Source organism: Andrographis paniculata, unplaced genomic scaffold (genome assembly GCF_009805555.1).
Source record: "Andrographis paniculata isolate CXL003 unplaced genomic scaffold, ASM980555v1 Contig71END, whole genome shotgun sequence".
In the NCBI taxonomy this organism is placed as follows: Eukaryota; Viridiplantae; Streptophyta; class Magnoliopsida; order Lamiales; family Acanthaceae; genus Andrographis; species Andrographis paniculata.
Window position 1 is genome coordinate 4,488,601 of NW_026137608.1, and position 21,262 is coordinate 4,509,862.

At 32.6% G+C, this 21,262-nt stretch overlaps 2 protein-coding genes across 5 annotated transcripts; one reads left to right on the forward strand and one right to left on the reverse strand.

The window, feature by feature from the left end:
- Nucleotides 1–288: 288 nt before the first annotated feature.
- On the forward strand, nucleotides 289–8,795 carry LOC127265075 (uncharacterized). Of its 2 annotated transcripts, XM_051294750.1 has the most exons (9): nucleotides 290–1,103; nucleotides 2,659–2,775; nucleotides 4,225–4,307; nucleotides 4,505–4,959; nucleotides 5,922–6,097; nucleotides 7,135–7,220; nucleotides 7,440–7,573; nucleotides 8,202–8,504; nucleotides 8,587–8,795. In XM_051294750.1, exons 1-9 carry the CDS (start codon nucleotides 732–734, stop codon nucleotides 8,757–8,759), a joined length of 1,899 nt encoding a protein of 632 aa, XP_051150707.1. In that variant the 5' UTR covers nucleotides 290–731; the 3' UTR covers nucleotides 8,760–8,795. The 2 variants fall into 2 exon arrangements, with proteins under 2 accessions (XP_051150708.1, XP_051150707.1); XM_051294751.1 differs by lacking the exon at nucleotides 8,587–8,795 and having other exon boundaries at nucleotides 289–1,103; nucleotides 7,440–7,586; nucleotides 8,202–8,469.
- A 778-nt stretch (nucleotides 8,796–9,573) lies between these two features.
- Nucleotides 9,574–15,524, reverse strand: LOC127264673 (protein CutA, chloroplastic-like). 3 transcript variants are annotated; one of them, XM_051294168.1, is made up of 7 exons: nucleotides 15,399–15,524; nucleotides 14,586–14,760; nucleotides 13,223–13,338; nucleotides 10,966–11,028; nucleotides 10,337–10,368; nucleotides 10,133–10,227; nucleotides 9,574–9,834 (listed from the first exon to the last, which is right to left on the reverse strand). In XM_051294168.1, the coding sequence occupies exons 2-7, from the start codon at nucleotides 14,717–14,719 to the stop codon at nucleotides 9,750–9,752; spliced, it is 525 nt and encodes a 174-aa protein (XP_051150125.1). In that variant the 5' UTR covers nucleotides 14,720–14,760; nucleotides 15,399–15,524; the 3' UTR covers nucleotides 9,574–9,749. The 3 variants fall into 3 exon arrangements, with proteins under 3 accessions (XP_051150125.1, XP_051150126.1, XP_051150127.1); XM_051294169.1 differs by lacking the exon at nucleotides 15,399–15,524 and adding an exon at nucleotides 15,312–15,327; XM_051294170.1 differs by lacking the exon at nucleotides 9,574–9,834 and having other exon boundaries at nucleotides 10,129–10,227.
- Nucleotides 15,525–21,262: the final 5,738 nt, after the last annotated feature.

The following is a 21,262-nucleotide window of genomic DNA, read 5'->3' on the forward strand; positions in this document are numbered from 1 at the left end:
TTTTAAAATAAAGTACAAAAAGTAAATAAATGTTTAGTTATGGGAACGAAGGGAATATATTTTTTAAAAAATATAACAAAATAAAATAAAATTTTCCCAAAAGAAAAAAAAAAATGCACAACCATTTAAAATTAAACATACAATGTATAATTGTACAAAAAATATACATTAACGTTAATAATGCTTAATGACCGGGTAGAATTAAACATACTATTTCTTCTTTTTTTTTTTTCTTCCTCCTTCTATTTCTTCCTCTTCTTTTGTCTTCCTGTTCTTCTCCCCTAATTTTTTTTTTTCTTTTACAAATTCTCACAATTTTTTTCCGGTTTCTTGTTCCTTCTTCTCCCACTCGTCTTTCCTCCTCCCCATTCTTCTTCTTCGTCTCTCAATTTCTTCACAGCAGTCACCAACCAACCACTTTTCCCTCTTTCTTCTCCCCGTCGTTCTTCTTCTTCTTCTTCTTCTTCTTCATATTGTTTTAATTTTCTTTTTTCCAAAATCTTTTGACAGCAGACATCCACCATCTGATCCATTTTCTCTGACCTACGCCGCAGAAACAAAACATAGGGCAGACGTTGTCAGGCGTAGGAAGAGTTTCGCCGGCAAATTTGGTTGAACAGTACTGCGACAGTAAAGTTTGGGAAACTTTACTCAAAGAAACACACCCTTATTTTTTGTTGTAGGTTTACCGGCTGCCACAATTGGTGACCTCACATTCAGCATTCTTCATTATGGATGAACCATTGAAGGAACCGAAAGTGGAGATCGAAGACGCCGGACTGCCGGTTAAAATTGGTCGAAGATCTTCCAAAAAACATCGTGAAAACGAGGAGTGCTACTCCGAGACTGCCTCTTCGAAAGAACGAAGGGTCGGAGGGACGTTACTGGCTTTGCATAAGCCCAGCTATTGCCTGAAGAAAGGAATTGGGAGCACGCAATGCGTGAGTGAATCCCTGCGAACCTGGCACCGTAGAAATCTCTGGCGAATCTTCGAGAAGCTCATTCGGAGGCACAATTGGGAGGAGGCGAGTGGCGTGTTGAGTGTGTTGCTCCAAGCGACTGTTCATGACGATTCAATCGAAGGAAATCGAGCCAAGTATTCGGTACATGCTGTTCTTTGCCCTTTTATTATATGCTAGCTTAGCACATTGAAAATTTCAATTATAGGTGTGAATTTCAATGAGTGTATGGATTGTGTTATGCCCTCATTTACTAACAGGAAAATTTAAATCAACTCTGATTTTCAAAAGATGATATAGAAGTATTCAATCCAGATTGCTTAAAGAATTTTAAAAATTAGGATTCAATCCTGTTTTTAAAGTCTTCCAAAATCTCTAGTATTAACAATCTGTATACTTTGAACTATGAATATTTTATTGAATTCTCACTTAAAATCATGAAAAAATTGTATTGTGGGAAATCTCTCTTTATAACTAGATATTTCTATCGGATTCTTATAACTTAATATTATTATTATTATTAATCCATATATGTTATAAATATTAATTTCAACTTTTGAAAACCTTGAATTCTGATTTGATTTTTGTAGATATATGTTTATCTTTTGTGTAAAAAATTATTTAGATATATTGTTATGTTTTTGGAACTAATGTATTTTTGTAGTTTTAGTTTTTATTAAACAATTCTTTATATATAAGTGTGCTTTATATATATTTGCAGCATTGCAGTTTGTGGAAATCATATAAATCAATAAAGAATTATTTTACAATTCTACCAATTCCACGAAATTCATCTAAATCAATAAATAATTCTTTATGAAGTCCAAGAATTTTAGAATTTAGATTCAGTACCTATGTGTCATAATGATATATATTCTTGAGAGTTGAGCCTTGGCTTTGTGAAGCTAGATTCAGCTATCCAAATGGTTTCGCTTACCATGTACAAGACACAGCTGAGGGTTGACTTAGGAGACTTTATTATTCACTAATTTCGATTATTAGCACATTGTGGAACAAATAGTTACTGGAGGAAGTAATTGTTACATTGAGAGGGGTTCAAGAAGTGTTTGTCTTGTTATGTGCAATAATTTGCTGTATCTATGAAAATTTGTTATTCTGGGCAGGATCAACTTCTTTACGTTAAAAAATAAAATCATTTGAGGGTAGGATAATAGGTTTAAGAATGAGAATTTACGGAACGCAAACCCAACCTCGGATGCTATTTCAACACAAGATGGTGGACACTCTTGCTTGAGAACAGCGCTTGATCACGCCTAAAAGTCTCATTCAGACCCGCCCTGTGGTTCAGTCAGAATTCTCTGATAGGGGCTCGCTGCTTCAAGTGTAGCCCAACCTAGATCTGCTCTTGGCCATTCTGTCATTTTGTGTTTTTTGAATATAGATGTTGATATACACAATACGTTTTATGCGTTCCTTAAACATGTATCCATGACATAAAGAAACAGATTGATGAGACTTACTTTTATGTATGCATTATGTCTTTGTCTCTTTGCTCTTTTTTCTTCCAAACTTGATTAGCCATATGCCAATTTTCGCTTGCTTTGTAATTTGTCTGTTGTTTGTTATGTATTTGCATTTCTTCTGGCAGCCGTTTGCTGTATGGCTTGTTCAAAATAACTACCCTTCATGGTTTCTGTTCTCTTTTTCCTGTCTTTTAAATTGGCTGCTTGTTTTGTAGGCTGCATTGGAGCTTCTTACTTATATTAAAGGTGAAACTCTGAATTCAAGAAGAATCCAGAGTGTGTATGAACTATGGATGAAAAAGCTTGGACTGTTGAAATATTTGCCACCAAAGGTAGAATTCAAATTATCTGTTGTGTAATGTGTGTTAACTCCGTATATGATCTTTAGGGAGTGACTCAATTAGAAATGTTAGTTCTTGCCTTGTATGGTTATTTTGTTAAAATAAATTATTTGGTGTATTGATTGGTCATGTATGATACAAGTATGTTTGATTTCTTTGATTTCAAATCTTTCAAAGATGCGAATACAACCTACAAAACACTAAAACAATGTTTTATATTTTCATATATATGCATGAATAGATATGAAACATGCATTGAACATTCTGTGGTTAATGAATTATTAAAATATGAAATCATTACTCACAGATGCGAAGATACACACAGGTTCAACTTCTTGTTTTTACACTTAATGTGGTTTTGGTACTCTGTATGTTAATCTTAGAAATTTAAATAGACTTAATATATATCTGTGTGTGAGTGCGTATCAGTGTATGCACATTCATATATCTGAAATTTAAATCTGACATAGAGCCATGTTCTTTCATAAATCATTTGCACAAAAGACACTGTTATTTTACACCTCTAGAAATGGAACAGGGATTTGGATCAAAGCTAAGATTTTGGCTAGCCTCTATTGCTATCTTGTTTATCTTTGATCTTTTAATTTTGTTTGCTGCATGCATAGAGTGAAACTAGATTTTCCACCTTGGTAAACTTGGTTTTGCTTGCCATTGTCTAGTGCATATGAGAATGACTACAAGACTTTTGTTCGTTGAGCTAGAAATAGATAATGGTTATGGTTGATGCCAGCGGAGCAGGGCTGGCAGTTGGCCCCTTGCAAGTCTATTCCCGGCGTCAATTGGGCCATGGCCTATTTTGACTTATTGTTTCTATGCCTTCTATATAATTAATTACCCTTTTCATATTTCCCTTCCTGATTCCCTTGTGCCCCGCCTTCATTAATTCGTTCTTCCATTTTTTATTCCTTAATATCAAAGTCTATCTATTATAAGTGGAGGCTTGTCTGCACTCTGCAGTTTTAAGATTGTTATTGAAATGAACCATTTTTGTTGTTCTTCTGTGGACTCTTCTAAATGATGAGATACATGAAATTAAAGAACCAGGCTGATAAATTGCAGTTAAATCTTCATTATAGGATATGTCAAAATATAGAAGATAGTGTTGGTGTACATAAGCCAAAGGAACTCTAATGCCTCTAGTGGTTTAGATTATTCTGTGGTCCCCAGAATCCAACTACCAACTAACATTTAGTGGGTACTACTTATTGTTATGGACATTGGTAGTGGTTTGAGTATATGGGCATGAATAGAGATTTATATTAGATTCCCTCTTTAGCTAGGTGTATATAGTAGGGTTCTCATTCCATTTGTATGTTATCATTATCATTTCTTCAAGCATTAATGTGACAGAGAAGGTTTTTTTTTTCCCCCTATTGATCATTCTCCTTGATCTTTGGTTCCCCTTCTATTGTTTTATAGGATAGGTTTGCTGTTCAGTTGGAATATATACTATCGTGCTTACAGCGTGGGAGTTTGGAGGATGCACATCAAGCTGCTATTTCGTGAGTTTATGTACTTTTTCATATTCATCAAGATTCAACATCATTGTATACCTATTTCTTGTTAGTAGCATTAGACTGTACTCATCATATGTCTGAAACCTGCACGCACATAATTTGTTATTCATAACTGTCCAGCATGAACTGTAACCTTCCATCATCCTTGTTTGATGGTTTACTTTACTGCCTTTGTTGATCAGTATCATGCAGGAGCCTGGTTTCTCTAGTGACCCTCGTGCAAATTTCGTAGTTGGATTGGCATTTTGTCGGCTGTGGTATTCTGGTTTACCAAAAGAGTTACAACTAACAGAGTTTGACTCTTCTTCCATATATACACAATCGGAAGTCCCTTTTACTGGCATGCACATTCCAGTCGATTATTCTAAGGATAATGAGGCTGCTATGCCAGGAGAAGGCAGTTCTGCCCTACCATGTGGGTCCAACACCTCTATTGCCTTTGATAAAATACCGAAATATGATCATAGCAGACTGGAGGACCCAATGGATCTTGATGCTGAAGTGAAAAAGGAAGTCTCTAATACCAGTTTTCAGCTGTTGCAGGATTATACAGAATCAGCTGAGGCTAGTGATCACCTCGAGTCCTTGTCTAATTATGAAGAAGACCTTCCTCAAGTCTCTATTTTCTATACCAAAGGTTAGCTACATAGTCCTTGCTCTTCCATTGATCAGTTTGCTCAAATATCAGTTGTAGTGAAGCTATGATTATTTTTTTTCATTAAAGAGCAATGACAGAAATAAGTAGTTTCCTAAATTATATTGATTGAAACTATGTTTATGAGAGAAATGGCTTATTGTTGGTGCTATTGATAACAACAATATATATCAAAATAAAGTGGAAGTTCACATTTATTAATTCTTTTGAAGATGTGGTGGAATTCATGTCTATTTCTATTTGAAACCTCCCCACTCCACTTCTTTTGAATTTAATTGGGAATTAGTGTGTTTTGTTCATCTGTCTTCTTAGGTAATGATTACTTCCTTAGATTTGGGTTTCCTGTTCTATATCCAAAAACTGATTCTAATAGTAATGATCTATTTTAATGTATTACATATTTTCCACAACCTACTCAACAAAAATGTTTTGTTAATCAGCAATTTTCATATTGATCTGCTTTGTTATTTTTTTTTTTCTCCAGTTTGCTACATAACCAATTCATGCCCTTATCTTTATTGCTATTATATGGGTGTGTTTGGTTATGATTTCAAACCTATTTCAATACTATTCATCTGGCGCGCGTTCCAATAAGAATATATTTTTTTTCTTGCAAAACATCACATCAAAAGTCTATTAAAACCAAAATTCAAATTAACACTCCAATTTCAAATCAAAACCAAACAAACTCTATGATAATACCTATTTTGTTGATGCAAATCTCAAATCGTTGCAATGAATGATGTAGAACACATACACGCAGCATTCACATTTTATGCATCTTATTTATTCATTAAACCTAATTGCTAATTTAGAAATGTTAACTAGATCTACTTGCTCAAAGTGACAATCTACTTAGTATTGAATTGCATATGTTCTTCTTCTACTCTGCAAGACTAGAGATTTATGTAAAAGCTAATTTCCTTATTATCTTTCAAATATAGGCTTGCCTCCATGGTTGTGTCCTTTGAAGTTTCCCAGTACCGATGAAAATTTCGAAGATGTTGTTCATGCACACAGAAAATTTCAAGACAGCCGCTATAAGAGTGCATTGAAGCACTTGCGTGTTGCTCTTCATGCAACACCACCAGTAGCTGAGGCCTTGCACCCTTTAATACAGGTACCATGTGATAACTGATTTATAATTCATAAGTGCGTGCCATTTATCACCACGATGATGAAAGAGATTCTGTCTTTTTTTTTTTTGGTAGAAAGTTCTACTTTAAAATCAGTATTCTGACATCATTCCAGATAGTATTAAGGTCATGTTTGGCTCATTGGGTATTCTTTTAATGCTCACTTAATAAGTGTTTCCTTTCAATGGCCAATGCTTAACACTACACATTATTAGATGCCAATGCTGGGTTATTAAGCCCAATTAAGAAGTATCCATATTACAGTAACATATCATAATTATGCTTAATGCCTAATGTTGTACATTCATAAAAACTATGAGGTCAATAAAAGTGTATGCATGTCAAATTGACGATCACAATTATTGAGCAGCTTGCTATGATGTTGGTTTGATTGACTAGTTTCTTCTGAAATTGGATTCTTTTGAATTTTGCTTGCTTAGATTTATATATGAAATTATGTCTAGGTTCAATCTTTGTGCATTATTGCTGTGCCTTGCAAGCACTAATCTGATATATTACTCTAAAACATCTATCTTTTAGGATAGGATAAACCATTTCTTTTCCTTAACTGATTTTCATTCAAGGTTGTCTTATCATGATCAAACAAAAGACTTTGCCAGTTCTGTTCAATTTTGTTCATTCTTGTAACTTTGAATTCATAATGGAAACTAAAAATAAAATCAGTTGCTTTTTATCTTTCCTGAATTTTTTTTGCTTTTGATTATCATTCTTTGCTGTTAAGCTGTATTGTTGTTCTTCATAAAGATTTTATGAGATGCTTGGCAAGTAACATTGCTAATTGTTCCTACCTTTTTTAATTTTACATCCGACTGTGCATCTAATATATGTCTTTCTTTTTGGTAGTTGTAGCCTTACCCTTTGGATGTATTTACATTTAAGCAAATTCAATATGAATTTCAAATTTGCACTATTTACCCCCTAAATTACAGCATTTTTTTCTTTCTTAATGTTGCTTTAAACAGCGTGCTCAAGGTGGCTATTGTTTTTCTCTTGTTTCCAGATGCTACTTCTCGGAGATCGGGTCCTTGAAGCCTTTGATGAACTTGAAAATTTATTTCCGGGCTCAAATACACCACTTCAACTAAGGTAATGGTTATATTTCCATGATATCCGAAAGAATCTACAATCTAAGAAATGCAAATTAGGCACTGGTCTCTATTTCACCCGAAAGTTCTAAAATCAAATCCATTGCTAAACTTTTCTCCAACTTACTCGACATATTCTTGCTGAATATTCTTACCGAATTCTTTCTATTATAATAAATCAGCTTCTGGTATTTACCGAATTTGAACTCTTCCACTGCAGAATGAAAGCAAGTCTCTTGGAGCATTTCGATAGTGAAAATTGTGCCAAACTTTGTACATGCTTCGAGGATATTTTAAAGAAGGATCCAACATGCTCCCATTCGTTGCAAAGGCTTGTGATCATGCATCAGCGCGGTATAATTACTATGTTAGTGTTCAACTGATTTCAATTCCGGAATGCATTGTTTGTAGAGCTGTTAAACGAGCCGAATAAGCTCGAGCATCGGTTGTTCGAGCTTGACTCGAACTTGTTAATGGTACAGACTTGGCTCGGCCCGTTAAGAATTCGAACCAAAATAGTGGCTCAAGCTCGGCTCGTTAGGTTCAAATTCAAGCTCAAGCTCGAGTTCGAGCTCGGCTTGAATTTTATACATATTCTATATAATTTTTAATATATAAATTAAATATATTTAATTTTATTCAATTTTTTTTATAAAAAATGTTCAAATTTTCATAATAAATGTAAATTTTGATATAGAAAATTATATATATTATATTAATATATAAATAATAAAAACATATTAAAACTAATGAGCTCAGCTACTCGCGAGCCGAGCTAGAGCTCAAAGCTCGTTTATAAAAAAAGAATTATTTTTGAGCTCGAACTCGGCTTGTTTACCTCTATAAACAAACCGAATCCAGCTTGGTTCGCGAGCTTTTCGATTCGTTTGACAGCTCTAATTGTTTGTCCACAATCTCTTCATTATTTGGAAAACCTTCACATATATATATATATATATACACACATATTTCAAATTTTCAGGAGAATACGGCATACACAGTTTGGTGGAAATGATGGCCTTACATTTAGATGCATCCCACGGCACATCCGACACATGGAAGGAGTTAGCAACATGCTTTTTGAGACTTTCTCAGTGTGAAGGAGACAGTGCATCCGCTTGCTACGGAAATGATGATGGCGAGCAAAGAGAAGAGCTTCTGGATACAATGCCCAACAAGCCTCCGGAAATATTTACCAACGGCGATTCTGGGAAGAACTGGAAACTACGCTCGAGATGGTGGCTGAGGCGCCACTTCCACACCCGATCTTCGGATATTACTTCGGGTGATAAAAAGTTCTCTTCCGTGTTTTGAAAACTTATTATCGATTTAAGATTGCTGATTCTGGTACTGTTCGATTCCTTTAGGTGACCTGAAGCTTTTGACGTACAAAGCGGCTGCGGCTTCGCACATTTATGGACGCCGATGTAGGTATGTATTGAAAGCTACAGAATTGTTGGAAAAGGAGAATAAAATGGAGCTATATTCTTTCTTACAAATGCATATACTTAATTCTGTTGGATTCTTTTTCTGGCAATAAGGTGGAATGAGAAGCACGTAGTTTGTTTGTTTGTTTTTTATTATTTTTTTAAAGATTGGTCTTTGATAGGTGTTGGCAGCGGTGATGATAAATAAAATTTGATGAATAATTTAAAAATAAAAAGTTGAAAATTATCAGAGGTTAAATATATATATTGATGTTTTAAACCTATATTGCTATATATATTATCTATATTTTCTAGAGACATATGCATGTTGAATTTAGTTTTTTTTTTTCAAAAAAATCAAAGATATCCAAATAAAAATATTTCATTCAAATAATATAAATGAGTATTATGCAATTTGTTCATAACAATTTATTTTTTATAATATGTGAAAGTAATATGAAAATTTAAGGCGCATTTAGTTAACAATTGATTTTTTTAGTTGAAAGTAATTTATTTAATTGAATATTTAATTTATAATTTAATATATAAATTTTAAATTTTTTAATGTATTTAAATATTTTAATAAAATATAGACAATGTAAAAATTATTTTGTAAATAATAAAATTTTATATAATGTAAATGAACAATATATAAATATTTTAATTTATAAATAAATAAGAAAATATACACGAATATTTTCATTTAATGAAAAATAAAAAAATAAAAAAATTTAAATGAATTTTTGAATGAATCTCATATTTTAAAAGCATAGTGACAATCGGACTGTAACGGTAGCCAAACAGACCCAAATATCCATCCCTTTGATGGGATAAAAGATCAGGAATGAAATTATTTTGAATTTCGATTTATTAGTAAAAAAATTTTCCAGACACAGCAACCAAATCTATAAGTAACACAAACAGGCAAAGCAAAGAGCACTTGTATTTATATTAATTACTATAAATATTACCCAATGGTAAAGTTAAGGCAGATAATCAGAAATTTTGCTATGTATACCACCACAGAAAAGTAAGAATAGAATAGACATGCTGCAAGAAACATACTTTGATGATGCCCTAAGATAATCCAGTGCCAGGCCATCTTATTGATCCTTTGTGCTGTTCTTCAACCATTCCAGATATTGTGTGTTGCCGCCGGTTATGGGCATCGCGATCACTTCAGGTACCCTACAAATAAAATAGGAATAACAACTTCCATCAGCTGCTAACAGAAGTCTGTGTAGATAAAATTAAGCCTCGTATCGTATCTTTCTGATGTAAATATAGCTAGTTAATATGGGTTGCTGTTAAACAAATGAGACAATGGTGCTATATTTGGGGTGATGATGTGCTTAAGGGATTATAAGGAAAGAACTACACATGTACTTTTGTTGGTGATGTATTAACTTTTGTGTAAACAATGCCCTTGGATGACGACCTTCCTTGCAACAAATTTTCCGGTGGTAGAAAAGGGGAAAGCACTCACTCATATTCATGATTTGCCTTCACATGTTGGGTCAAAGCGTCTAGAAGAGATTCCCTGGTCTTGATGATAAGCAACTCTTCGGTATCAGTTTGTATCTGTTTGCAAATGAAGAAGAAGCTGAACTTAAATTCTTTATATAGAACTCAGTAAATGAACACACCGCACAAGAGAATGGGGGACAATGGAGAGAGAGAGAGTATTTACCTCTCCTTTCCACTCATAAACTGATTCAACACCTGCGTGAAAATAATTTTAACTTTAAATTGTCTGGTAGGGAATAAACATTTACATTACTTCTAGTGACACAGCTTTGATATTAATAAAATAAATTAGTGTAAGAAACCAAGGCCTAATTCAGCACACACGAATTTAATTAGATTAAGATGGTTCAATTCATTAGGAAATGTGGAAAACGCAAGCAAAATCATTCTAGATTGACTACTGCAGCATTTGTGCTTCAATTCTGGAGAAGTGTTTGCAGAAACTTTAGAAGCAATGTTTATGATTAATATTTAATAAATTCATTAAATGCAGCACTGAGCAATGAAAGAGTTTTGAGGTTCATTCCAAGTTTTATTGCACAACAGAATGGTTAATTCAGTACACCTAAGAGGTTATTCAATTCCAAGGTTTCAATGTTACAGGTTAACATGCTTGAAACTTCGAAGTTTATTACGAAAGCAAAAAGAATTGATGAACAATAAATTTAAATCATCCTGAAAAGGGCTGAAACTTTATACAATATGACAGGTAAACAATGACAATAAGCTGCAAGTTACCAGGACCATACCTTGGTTTCAAAGATATAACACTACAGGAGTAACATTACTAACCTGGAACTCGATTAACACAGGCAGCAAGTCGTTCTTTGACAATGCTCGCTGCTAGTTTCTGTCCTGTAGAATGTCAGTGCAAGATCGATAAGGTACACATATAATTATAATAGATATTAGAAAATACGCATAGCAAGATATAACACCCATTGATATCCAGGTGCAGTGATGTTTTCAATTTAACAGCTAAACAGATAATGAAATATATGTGAATGAAATTGATGGTTTTCTATGTTATATGCTAAAGATTGACGGATAATGTAGCAAGGATATGGCATGCATAGTGCTTTCCAGTGGGAGAAAGAAAAGGCTAATATTCAAGATAGATAAACCCAAAGTTAACATACATCAGTGATGATAAACAAAGACAAGCCATTCAGAGACTTAGATAAAGCACAGATAAAATAAAGTTATAAAAATAAATAAAGACAGGGAAAGTTTGGATGTACTTGGCTCATAAACACAGTACTTAATACAAATGGAATCTAATGAAACTTCAATAAACCGAAAAGAACTACAGGAATAATCCTAACCCAAGCCTAATGGGCGATCCCCAAAACAAAACTATGCATGATTGACACAAACCCAAGCTGTGGAATTAGAAACCTAAGCTACTTGGCATGTAGCCCTAACATTGTTCACATACTGAAATAATGAAGGGAAGCAAAAATTCCTATGTCCAACATCATGCCACTGGGTGTAGATGTCCAACTCTAACACTAAAAAGGGCTCCTCTACTGGCTTAACTAGAACATGTTTGATTCAGACACGTGAGCCTTTCAGGAACAAAATTTGAGTCGTCTGCCCAGAATAAACTTGTACTTATTATATAAAGAACAAAACATTTAAATTTCATCAATCATCTTTGTTCATCACTAAAGTCAAATTTGAACCAGTCATTCATTAACTACAGTCAGCATATTATAATATTTTGCTGTAATAAAATTCAAACTGCAAATTTTGTTAATAGTCAATTAAGCCCATGTTCATAAACATGTATATTACTACCTTTAATATATTTATGTTTTATCAGGTTACTAAGCGAACTAAAAGACAGACTCGTTGAAATAAAATTTATTAACATTTCAAACAAACCATTCATGAATAGAACAGTTAAAATATATCAAAAATATTTAATACTTAGTTGTCAAACAATTCCAGCATAATCTAAGAACTGAAAATTTATAGTGGGAAACATAAAATCAGACACATTGGTTTGGAGTTATTTAACTTCCAATTCTCTGTAAACAAAGGGGATCTATTTATACAAGTGTAGTGTGTCCTATCAGTAAAACAGATAAAAAAAAAAAAAAAACAGCACTAGAAAATAAAGGATACCACATTAAAATACAACTAGGTTATTGTAACTTTGGAATCATGTTTGTCAATGCATCAATGGAACATTCACAACACCTATTAACTGCTACATAACCTAAACAATTAGGCTGCACATGCTGTGCCACTAGCAAATAAGCTTTAATTTGGAGTGCAATACATTTACACATATAAACAATGCCAATAACCTAGACACACAAACAACCACATAAACGTACTACTTAATTATTATTCAAACATTCAACGCAAAGAATCAAGAACAAACATGCACATACATAAACCACATCAATTACCTAGACAGCCAAATAACCATATACATATACTAGTTAACAATAACAATAATACTCATCGTGGACAATGAGATAATCAGGATTGTAATTGGTTTGTTTTAAAATCAATAATTGCTGGTGAAAGACAAATATCATGGCAAAACTAGACAACTAAGCATTACAAAAGTAAAAAACCAAGACAATAGTCACAAAAGCAACATGTTGAAAGCATATTAAGTTATCAGCAGAGTGATATAAAACACAAACATAGCAACATGGCTTGTAAATCCCCCAACAAACAGTCTTGCCACGTAAGTTCCTTTTAATATAAGAATACTACAAAGTGCATACTTACATGTGAATAAGTGGGACAAATAAGAAATCATATCAAATTTAATATACAGATAATTGAACTGTTCAATCACTTAGATGTGCTAATTGTAATATTTTAATATGTACTATCATTAGTGTTGTTCCTCAAAATGATCTAAAAATTGCAGTACATTATCTTAACATAGGCACATGTAGCATATCTGTGAAAAATACTGCCAACATATTCATTAATACTATGAAAATACAATATACTCAATAATGTCTAAGTAAGAAGTGGATTAAATTGAACAATAAATATATAACTAATTATAAAACCAAACCTGCTTCCTTGCTTGGTACAGTGACATAGACAACTATGCTGGGCACAGTAGTTTTACTTGCTTCCATTCTTATATTGTGAAGTTTACTCTCCTGAGCTTGTACACCAAATATTGATCTGGATGTTCGGGGAAAACACAAAGCTATCAGACACCAAATTAAACTGATAAGGTATAGAAAATGAAAGCTGATAGTTAGAAATCGCATGCATTTTATATTCATATCATATGCGATATTTGAGTGATTTTGATTGGATTCTACCTAATTTATATGCGAATTGTTTATTTGCTGTGTGCAAAGGGCAAATATCAAATTTGGCATAATTGGCAGAAAAATGGAAGAAAAATTCAGATTTGCACAACCTAGTTAGTCATGACCATGACTAACTTCACCCTCTTGATATGAGAAATTAATTAAAGGCCCAAGGCAAAAATTAAATAAAAGATGAGGGATCACACGTTTCGAAAGAAGAGAGGACGGCTAGGGCAGAAACGCACAGGAGCAGGAGACTGACAGATTCATAGACCGCTCAGGAGCAAATCGACAAAGAAGATTTCCCCCTCCCACTATGACCTTATCTTTTTCTTTTGTTCTTTGTTATTTGATTATGGAGTAGACACTTTTCGAAAAGTTTGAGGGGTGATAATATTTTGGTTCTTTTTGTTTTGGAGATTCTTGATTTTCTTTATAAAAGTTCTTTTTGATTATTAATATTTGTCTAATTCTGAGAATAGCGTTTGTGATTGTTAGATTGATTGAATATTTTGGTACCGATATTTAAATTAGTCTGATAATCTAAAGTCAATTCAGGTAGGATATCCGTAATTGTATTCGCACTTGAATAGGTGATAACCGGGTTGAATAGTTACTTCCCGGGGGTTAGACAATCAAATCTAATTGCTCCTCCTAGGTAGTAATTGTTTTGAATTGGGTTTTTCTAGATTACAATGCGGTTAGGCAATATTATTATGGGCGCACCTAGGTTTATTTGCTTAATTAGGGGTAGTTAACGGTCGTACCTTAATTACCTACACTGTAAAGAAAAATTGGTTGTCAGAGCTTGTTGATAACTATAACCAATTTGTTGAATAAGAATTAATTTTATTAAATTAATGATAAAACACAAGTGCCATAACTGTATGGCACTTGAGTCAGACATCCACTAGGATAGTCAGTTCCTCTTTAATTTAATTACTTTGTTATTTTATTTTCATTAGATAATAAAAGAAAATTCCTCCTTTATTTACTGCATTAGAACACGAAAGAGTGAAATATTTGATTGACCGCGCGACAGGTCAAAAGCATATAATTGATCCACTTAAGAGTTAAGACTACTAGCATATAATCGAACAGTATGAAACATACCCTGTTCTAGAGAATGGAGGAATTGAGGAGCACAGATTGGCAACACCGAAACTAATCACACAGAAAACACCCACCAGAGGCAGTTGACGACGAAACACTGCAGAGGAGACAACGGATGAAAGTCTTAATGCCATGAGAATTGTAATGTGGTTTGCTTGATAGGTATTAGTATTACCTGATACCACAAGAACACACTTCAAAGTTCAGAAATAAAAAAAGTTAAACTGTAGCCATAATCAAACTTGAAATGTAGAAATTACCAGATCAATAAATTTACTAATTACAAATAAGATAACTCAATTCTTCCCATCAGAAAAAAGATTATTTAGACGTTTCCATCTTAAACTAACTCTTCCATTCTGCAGCCTAGAAACTGGACAGTGCATTTCTAATTAAGCTTTAAATTCTGCATACAGGAATATGAATTAACTAAAGAGAGAACAGGTTAGAATTCAAAAAGTGCTCTGTTCTTAACACCAATTATATTGAAATCCTGCAATAAATCACTAAGGCACAAACACGAGTTCTAACGCAAAATAAATCACCACCCGAATATTTGGTAAATAATCAACAAACAGTAAAAGCCCTAGCTTCAGGAAAAGCTACAAATTCTTTGATTCGACATCAGGAAGCAGAACATTTCATTCAGGACAACATGGAAACAATAAATTGCATATCATATAAATAAAAAAAATAAATTGGCGAACATGGGAAAGAAAAATTCACAATCAATTTGATGCAGAACAATGGAATCCCAGCTTAACAACTTCCTAAAACACTGCGTAAGCGAAAAGAAGAAATTGTTGTTTTTACCTTGTGGTCACAGTAGATTAATTTAGGGGTGATTTTGTTGCTCAGCATGCAAGATAACGATCTCGCCCAATCTTCCTTGGTTAGTGACTGTAAATAGAACAGTCCAAGTGAAAATATGAGCAAAGTATTGAGAAGGCTCTAGACATTTGAGTTTTTCATATCTATATTATAGGGTATGTTTTTTTTTTTTTTTTCCAATTTTTTTTCAAATTTTATTATTTAGATTTTTATTTTTTAAAAAAAAATATTTTTTTTTTTACAAAATATCTCATCAAATATTTTTTTCGTATCAGATTTTTTTTAAATTCATAAAAAAAAAACACACCCATAATTATTTATTTTTTGAAGTATTAAATTAAATATTCAGAAAAAATCAATTTTAGTCCAATAAATCTAAAATTAATTAATTTTAATATCAATATTAAAAACTTATTGATTTTAATCTCAATATAATCAATTTAAATCTATTTCAGTCTCAATGTAAAAAAAACTATCAATTTTTTAGTTCCATCCTTATCAATTTATCGGAAATTGCTAACTTGTATTTAAAGGAGCTTTAGTGGCTGGTGACATGGATTAAACAAGGCATGTGTCCCATAACGAAATGGTCTGGTGGGTAGGAGTTTTGTAACCCTAAGGTCATGGGTGTTGGCAGTTGCTGATTGTTCGCAACTTCTATTAGATTGATAACAGGGAGATTAAAATTAATTAAATTGGTTATATTATTACTAAAATTATAAATATTTTATATTTAAACTAAAATTTATTAATCTTGATTATACTTTACTGAAATCAAAATTAATTTTTTTCATAAATATTTATTTCATCCAATTACATTTATTTTTAGGTGAAATTTAAAAAATAATTTATTTTTTCTTCTGTTTATTAAAATTAAAAATATTTTTATATTGATATTTTAAAAAATATACCAATTGGGCCGAATAGAAAGTAGTTTCGACTAAGTTTGAAAAAATTTCAAAGAGAAATATAAATTAGTTTAGGGTTTTAGAAGAGAGGGCAGAGGGCGAGAGATAGGGAGTTTCCGACGAGATTTTGCGGTGTGCTTCGGTGAGGTTTAGAAGCCTTATCTCTGTCGGTATGAATCGGATTCGCCGGAGTCGATTCTATTCGTGTGTTCGAAGGAGACGACGCAGAGAACTACTGTCCGATGAGAGGAAGAAGCTGTTCGGTGCTATTTGAGAAAGAGGTTGCGCACTGCCGGTCGCCGAAAGGACTGCTGTCGCTGCCGATTGCCGCAATCGCCGTCGTTTGTCGCGACGAGGAAGAACAGATTGAATCTGTTTTTCTATTTTGGCAATGGATGTCGTCGTCATACAAACAGATACGGACACAAACAAGAAATTCGTTTCAATTCAATTAAACTTAATCCTGCTTGTTTGCATTTTGATTTCCCCTATTTTGATTATTTTTAACTAATTTGACTGATTAAACTAATTTCACCCTTTCTCCCATTAAGAAAATTGCGTATTTGAGAACAAGGTATAACTTACTGTTTTTTTTTTTTTTTTTTTTTTTTCTTGAAGAAAGAGATCCTAAGTTCTGATTTGTTTATAAACCAATAATTATTATATTTGCTTACCCTGAATTCCCTCGATTAAGCGTGATCATGTTTTAATGTTTAAATCGATGCATGAAATTGTAATTGTTTTTTTTTCTAACATTTGGTATTTGTCTCATATCATCTGTACGTGCGTTTATTAATCTTAGCATCAATACTTGTTGTGTTGGATCAAATTCATGGCTGCCTAGATCAATTTTAATTAATTAATTAATTAATTAATTAATTAATTATTATTTTTTGTGTTTTCAAGAAAAGTAAATAAATGAATAAATTTTTGCTTATTCACATTGTTCTGATGAGCAAATTATTAAGATACTTACCGCAATCAATTTGGAAAACTCAGTGCACTGTTTGTCTATTACAATATATTATATTAATCCCTCCGTCGTAAAAATGTGTTCTAATTTGACTCGGCACGTTTTAAGAAAAATAGGTAAAAATAAATATATTTTTTTAGGATAAATAGAAAAAGTGGTACTTTTTTTTTTTTTTTGCTAAAAAGAGAAACGAGAATAAATTTAAATGACATTAAAAAAAAAGAAAAAATAAATAAATAAATTTTGATGACATATGAAATATGTTATTTGAAATAAAATTTAAATATGCAACAAAGAATGTTGCTCCAGTTCTTGTGATTCATTTATGTCGGTGCATGTTCGTACTTCTATAAATATAGTTATGTTTGTAACTTGGATTTTATATTGCAGCATGATATATGTGATTCAGTTCTGATTAATATTTAAAATGTTTTATTAATTTAAATTTTAATTAATTAGGGATAGCCAGAACATCCCCAATTAATTAAAATTGAATTTATTTAAAATCACATTAATAAATATTGATTGTAATTATCATATATAGTATAATGAGATCTACCTGCAGGAGTAGTTTTATTGTTAGATTTTGTTTGAATTTAGTTGAGCAACACTTTAGCCCATAGGCAAATAAATTATATATTCTACCCATATTTTGACATGTACACATTGGTAGAATATATAATTTATTTGTTTCGTTTGATGAATATGTTATATGTATATTTAATTTTGCAGTATTTAACCCTATGAATTTATGTGCCGTTAAGTGTAGAATTTTCTTTCACCTAAGTTGGATGGACATTGATTATGTTATTCGGAAAGACCAGCCGTCAGGTATTACTGAAATTAGTGAGCCAGATGAAGTGGATCTTTATAAATGATGGAGAGATCTAACTGTCTTTCCATGATGCTCATAAAGATCACGATATCTGTTGGTGTCCATGCGTCTGTCGATTAATATACTAATGTCAGAGAGCTTTTGAAAGACATTGACAAACAATTCGTCAAATCTGATAAGGTGTTTGCCAGAATGCTGATTATTCAATTCTTTACCGTAAAGCTTACTGGTGTGAGGGGTGTGCGCGAGTATATAATACGCATGGTGGCCATATGTGAGTTTTTTCTTATTCACTATATTTTGTACATTTTGCCTCATCAATACGGTCCATTCAAAATATTCTACAACACACACAAGGATAAATGGTCCATCAACGAGTCGATAACTATGTGTGTCCAAGAGGAGGAGAAACTGTTCATAAAAGGAATGTGATAAAGTGAATATGACGGTTCATGACAATAAAATAATTCACGATGCAAATGTAGATGTGATACTTTTCTTTTCGAACCGGTTCTTAAACTTAGTACAATCTTTTTCCTTGTGCCCTTTTCGTTTACAGAAAAAACATAGAGACTTAATTCTTTATGATTCGCTCGGCAGGCACAAGTCCCTTACCCTTTGCATCGTGCTTTTTTTTTTTTTTTTTTTTTTTGCCATGAACCGTCAGGTTTACTTTATGACATTCCTCCATCAACAGTCTCTCCTCTTCTTGGACACACATAATCATCAACCATTGATGGATCATTTATCCTTATGTGTGTTGTAGAATATCTTGAATGGACCGTATTGATGAGGTATGGTGCACAAAATATAGTGGATAAGAAATGACTCAAACATAGTCATCTCCAAGGATTTCAGTTGCGCCGCAATATCCCGCATGCGCATTATGTGCTCGTCCACACCCATGAGCTTCATGATGGAGAACTGAATAATGAGCGTGCTGACACAAGCCTTATCAGACTTGACAAATTGTTCTTCAATGGCCTTCAAAAGTTCTCTGATATTATTATGTTGCTCAACAAACTGGCGGATACCAGCAGATATCTTAGTTTTTATAAGAATCATAGAAAGATGGTTAGATCTCCGTAGGTTTAAATCGATGTATGATGGATGAAGAAGCTGTTTGGTGCTATTTGAGAAAGAAGTTATGCCCTGCCGGTAACCGAAAGGATTGTTGTCGCTCTCGCAGTTCGTTGGAGAAGAAGTCGCTGCCGTTGTTCGTCGGGATGAGGAAGAACAAATCTGAACTGTTTTTCTATTTGGCATGTATACGAACAGAGGACATAGACAAGAAGTTCAATTCAATTGGATTTTGATTTCTCAATTTGCTTTTTGCCTTCAATATTTGCTTGCTTTTCTTTTTCGATTCGGTTGTATATTATTTTGGTTTACTCGATTATTCCTCTGCTAATTAATTTGTAATAACGAATGCGTTTATTTTTCAAATGATTCATATCGTAAAGTGTATCCAATCTATCCTCCGGAGGAGGTTTCGATTTTTTGGGAATATCTTAGTGAATGAATTAGTAGTTGTTATTTTACGAGACATTGTTCAAATAAAGTCATTGATCCGAGATATAATGTCTATATTGTTAATATGAGTAGTTTATTTAATTTATTTAACTTTTATTTACTCTCGGATGATAATTTTAAATAACCTAATATTGACTCATTTATACACGAAAATTGACATAGTACCAACTCAAAAGAAGTATTTATCTTTTATTTTATATGCTCTTTTCCTTCGGATAATTATGTCATTTGTTTGAATGAAAATAAAAATAATAGTACTTTAGTGAGATATGGGTTAAACAAATAGTGACGATTATTATTTGTTAAAATAAAAATATTAAAATTATAATCGAATAAAATTATTTATATAAATATATTATTTGAATGTTTAAAAGACATTAATATTTTTTTTTTTTACTCATATATATATACATATATTAACTGTTGTGAATAGAAATCAAAATATAATAAAGAATCGGAAGAAAATTGCTCGATGAAAGGAGACTCAGATAGCAGCCACTCATCCCCAGTCCTATGACGTCCTCTCCGAGTTGACCTACAAAAGTGTCGATTGTGGTGGTTCCCAATACCCACGAACCCTAGGACGATTCTTGCAAAGTAGCAAAGAAAATGAATTCGTTTGAAATTGACACAAAGTGGCTAGGCATAGGTCGTGTATTCGTCGCTCACATCCAAAGAGTATCTCACTGCGACATTTTCTCCAAAGATCCCAAACCCATATATAGAGAGGAAGGCAAGACGGATAGACCCCAGGAAGGTAAGAAACAAACTCACCTTATAGAGTATTGGATAAACTCAATCGGAATCGAAGAGGAAGGAGATCGGCATCGAGATTGGAGGAACAAATGTTGGGACTTCTTCAATCGCGAACAGAGTCAGAGAAGATCGGTTCTGATTTTAAGATGGGTTTGTAATTAAACAAACCGGGTCGGGTCGGGTCGGTTATGAATTCGGGTTGGACCGGTTCGTGGGTTAAGCCTAAACACACCATCATTAACATTATAGCTAGAACTATTATGCTAATACCTATTATGTATTTACTAACTATTTGAAAATGCTACAACTATTTATTATAACTACTAAAAATTTATGAGGCTATCAAAATAATTCAAAAAATATACCAACAGAATAATTATAATAAAAAAATAATGAAAAATAATTTCAAAAAAAAATCCAAAAAAATACAAAAAATAATGAAAAATAATTTCAAAAAAAAATCCAAAAAAATACAAAAAATAATAACAACGTATTTCAAGAATTATTTAATCACCACTAAATACATAGCCAATCAAGAACAAAATTTTTAGCATATTATTATCCATATTTTCACAAAGAAAAATATACCGAAAAAATAAAAGAAAAGAAGGTTTAACCTTTTATTCACATATTGAGTTTTATCAAACTCAAACCGTAATTTTTTTTTTAGCTAGCAGTCGAACCCGCTGTTTGCCCTTATCCTTCAAGCCAGCGATAAAGTACCATAACGATTGAGCTTCAGGAAGCCGTGGAACCAGGGAAAGAAGATAGTCGAAATCATCGATATAATCATAAATCGAATCAGATTGTTTAATAGTCGCTAACTATTCATATGTGTTTT

Excerpts from the sequence above, each read along its gene's own strand:
- LOC127264673 (XM_051294168.1), bottom strand. The coding sequence starts at position 14,719 with ATGGCATTAAGACTTTCATCCGTTGTCTCCTCTGCAGTGTTTCGTCGT. Across the intron at positions 10,369-10,965 it reads CTGTGTTAATCGAGTTCCAG|GTGTTGAATCAGTTTATGAG; the intron begins GTTAGTAATGTT and ends ATTTTCACGCAG. Across the intron at positions 9,835-10,132 it reads AAGGCAAATCATGAATATGA|GGTACCTGAAGTGATCGCGA; the intron begins GTGAGTGCTTTC and ends TTTTATTTGTAG.
- LOC127265075 (XM_051294750.1), top strand. The coding sequence starts at position 732 with ATGGATGAACCATTGAAGGAACCGAAAGTGGAGATCGAAGACGCCGGA. Across the intron at positions 1,104-2,658 it reads GAAATCGAGCCAAGTATTCG|GCTGCATTGGAGCTTCTTAC; the intron begins GTACATGCTGTT and ends CTTGTTTTGTAG. Across the intron at positions 6,098-7,134 it reads CCTTGCACCCTTTAATACAG|ATGCTACTTCTCGGAGATCG; the intron begins GTACCATGTGAT and ends TCTTGTTTCCAG.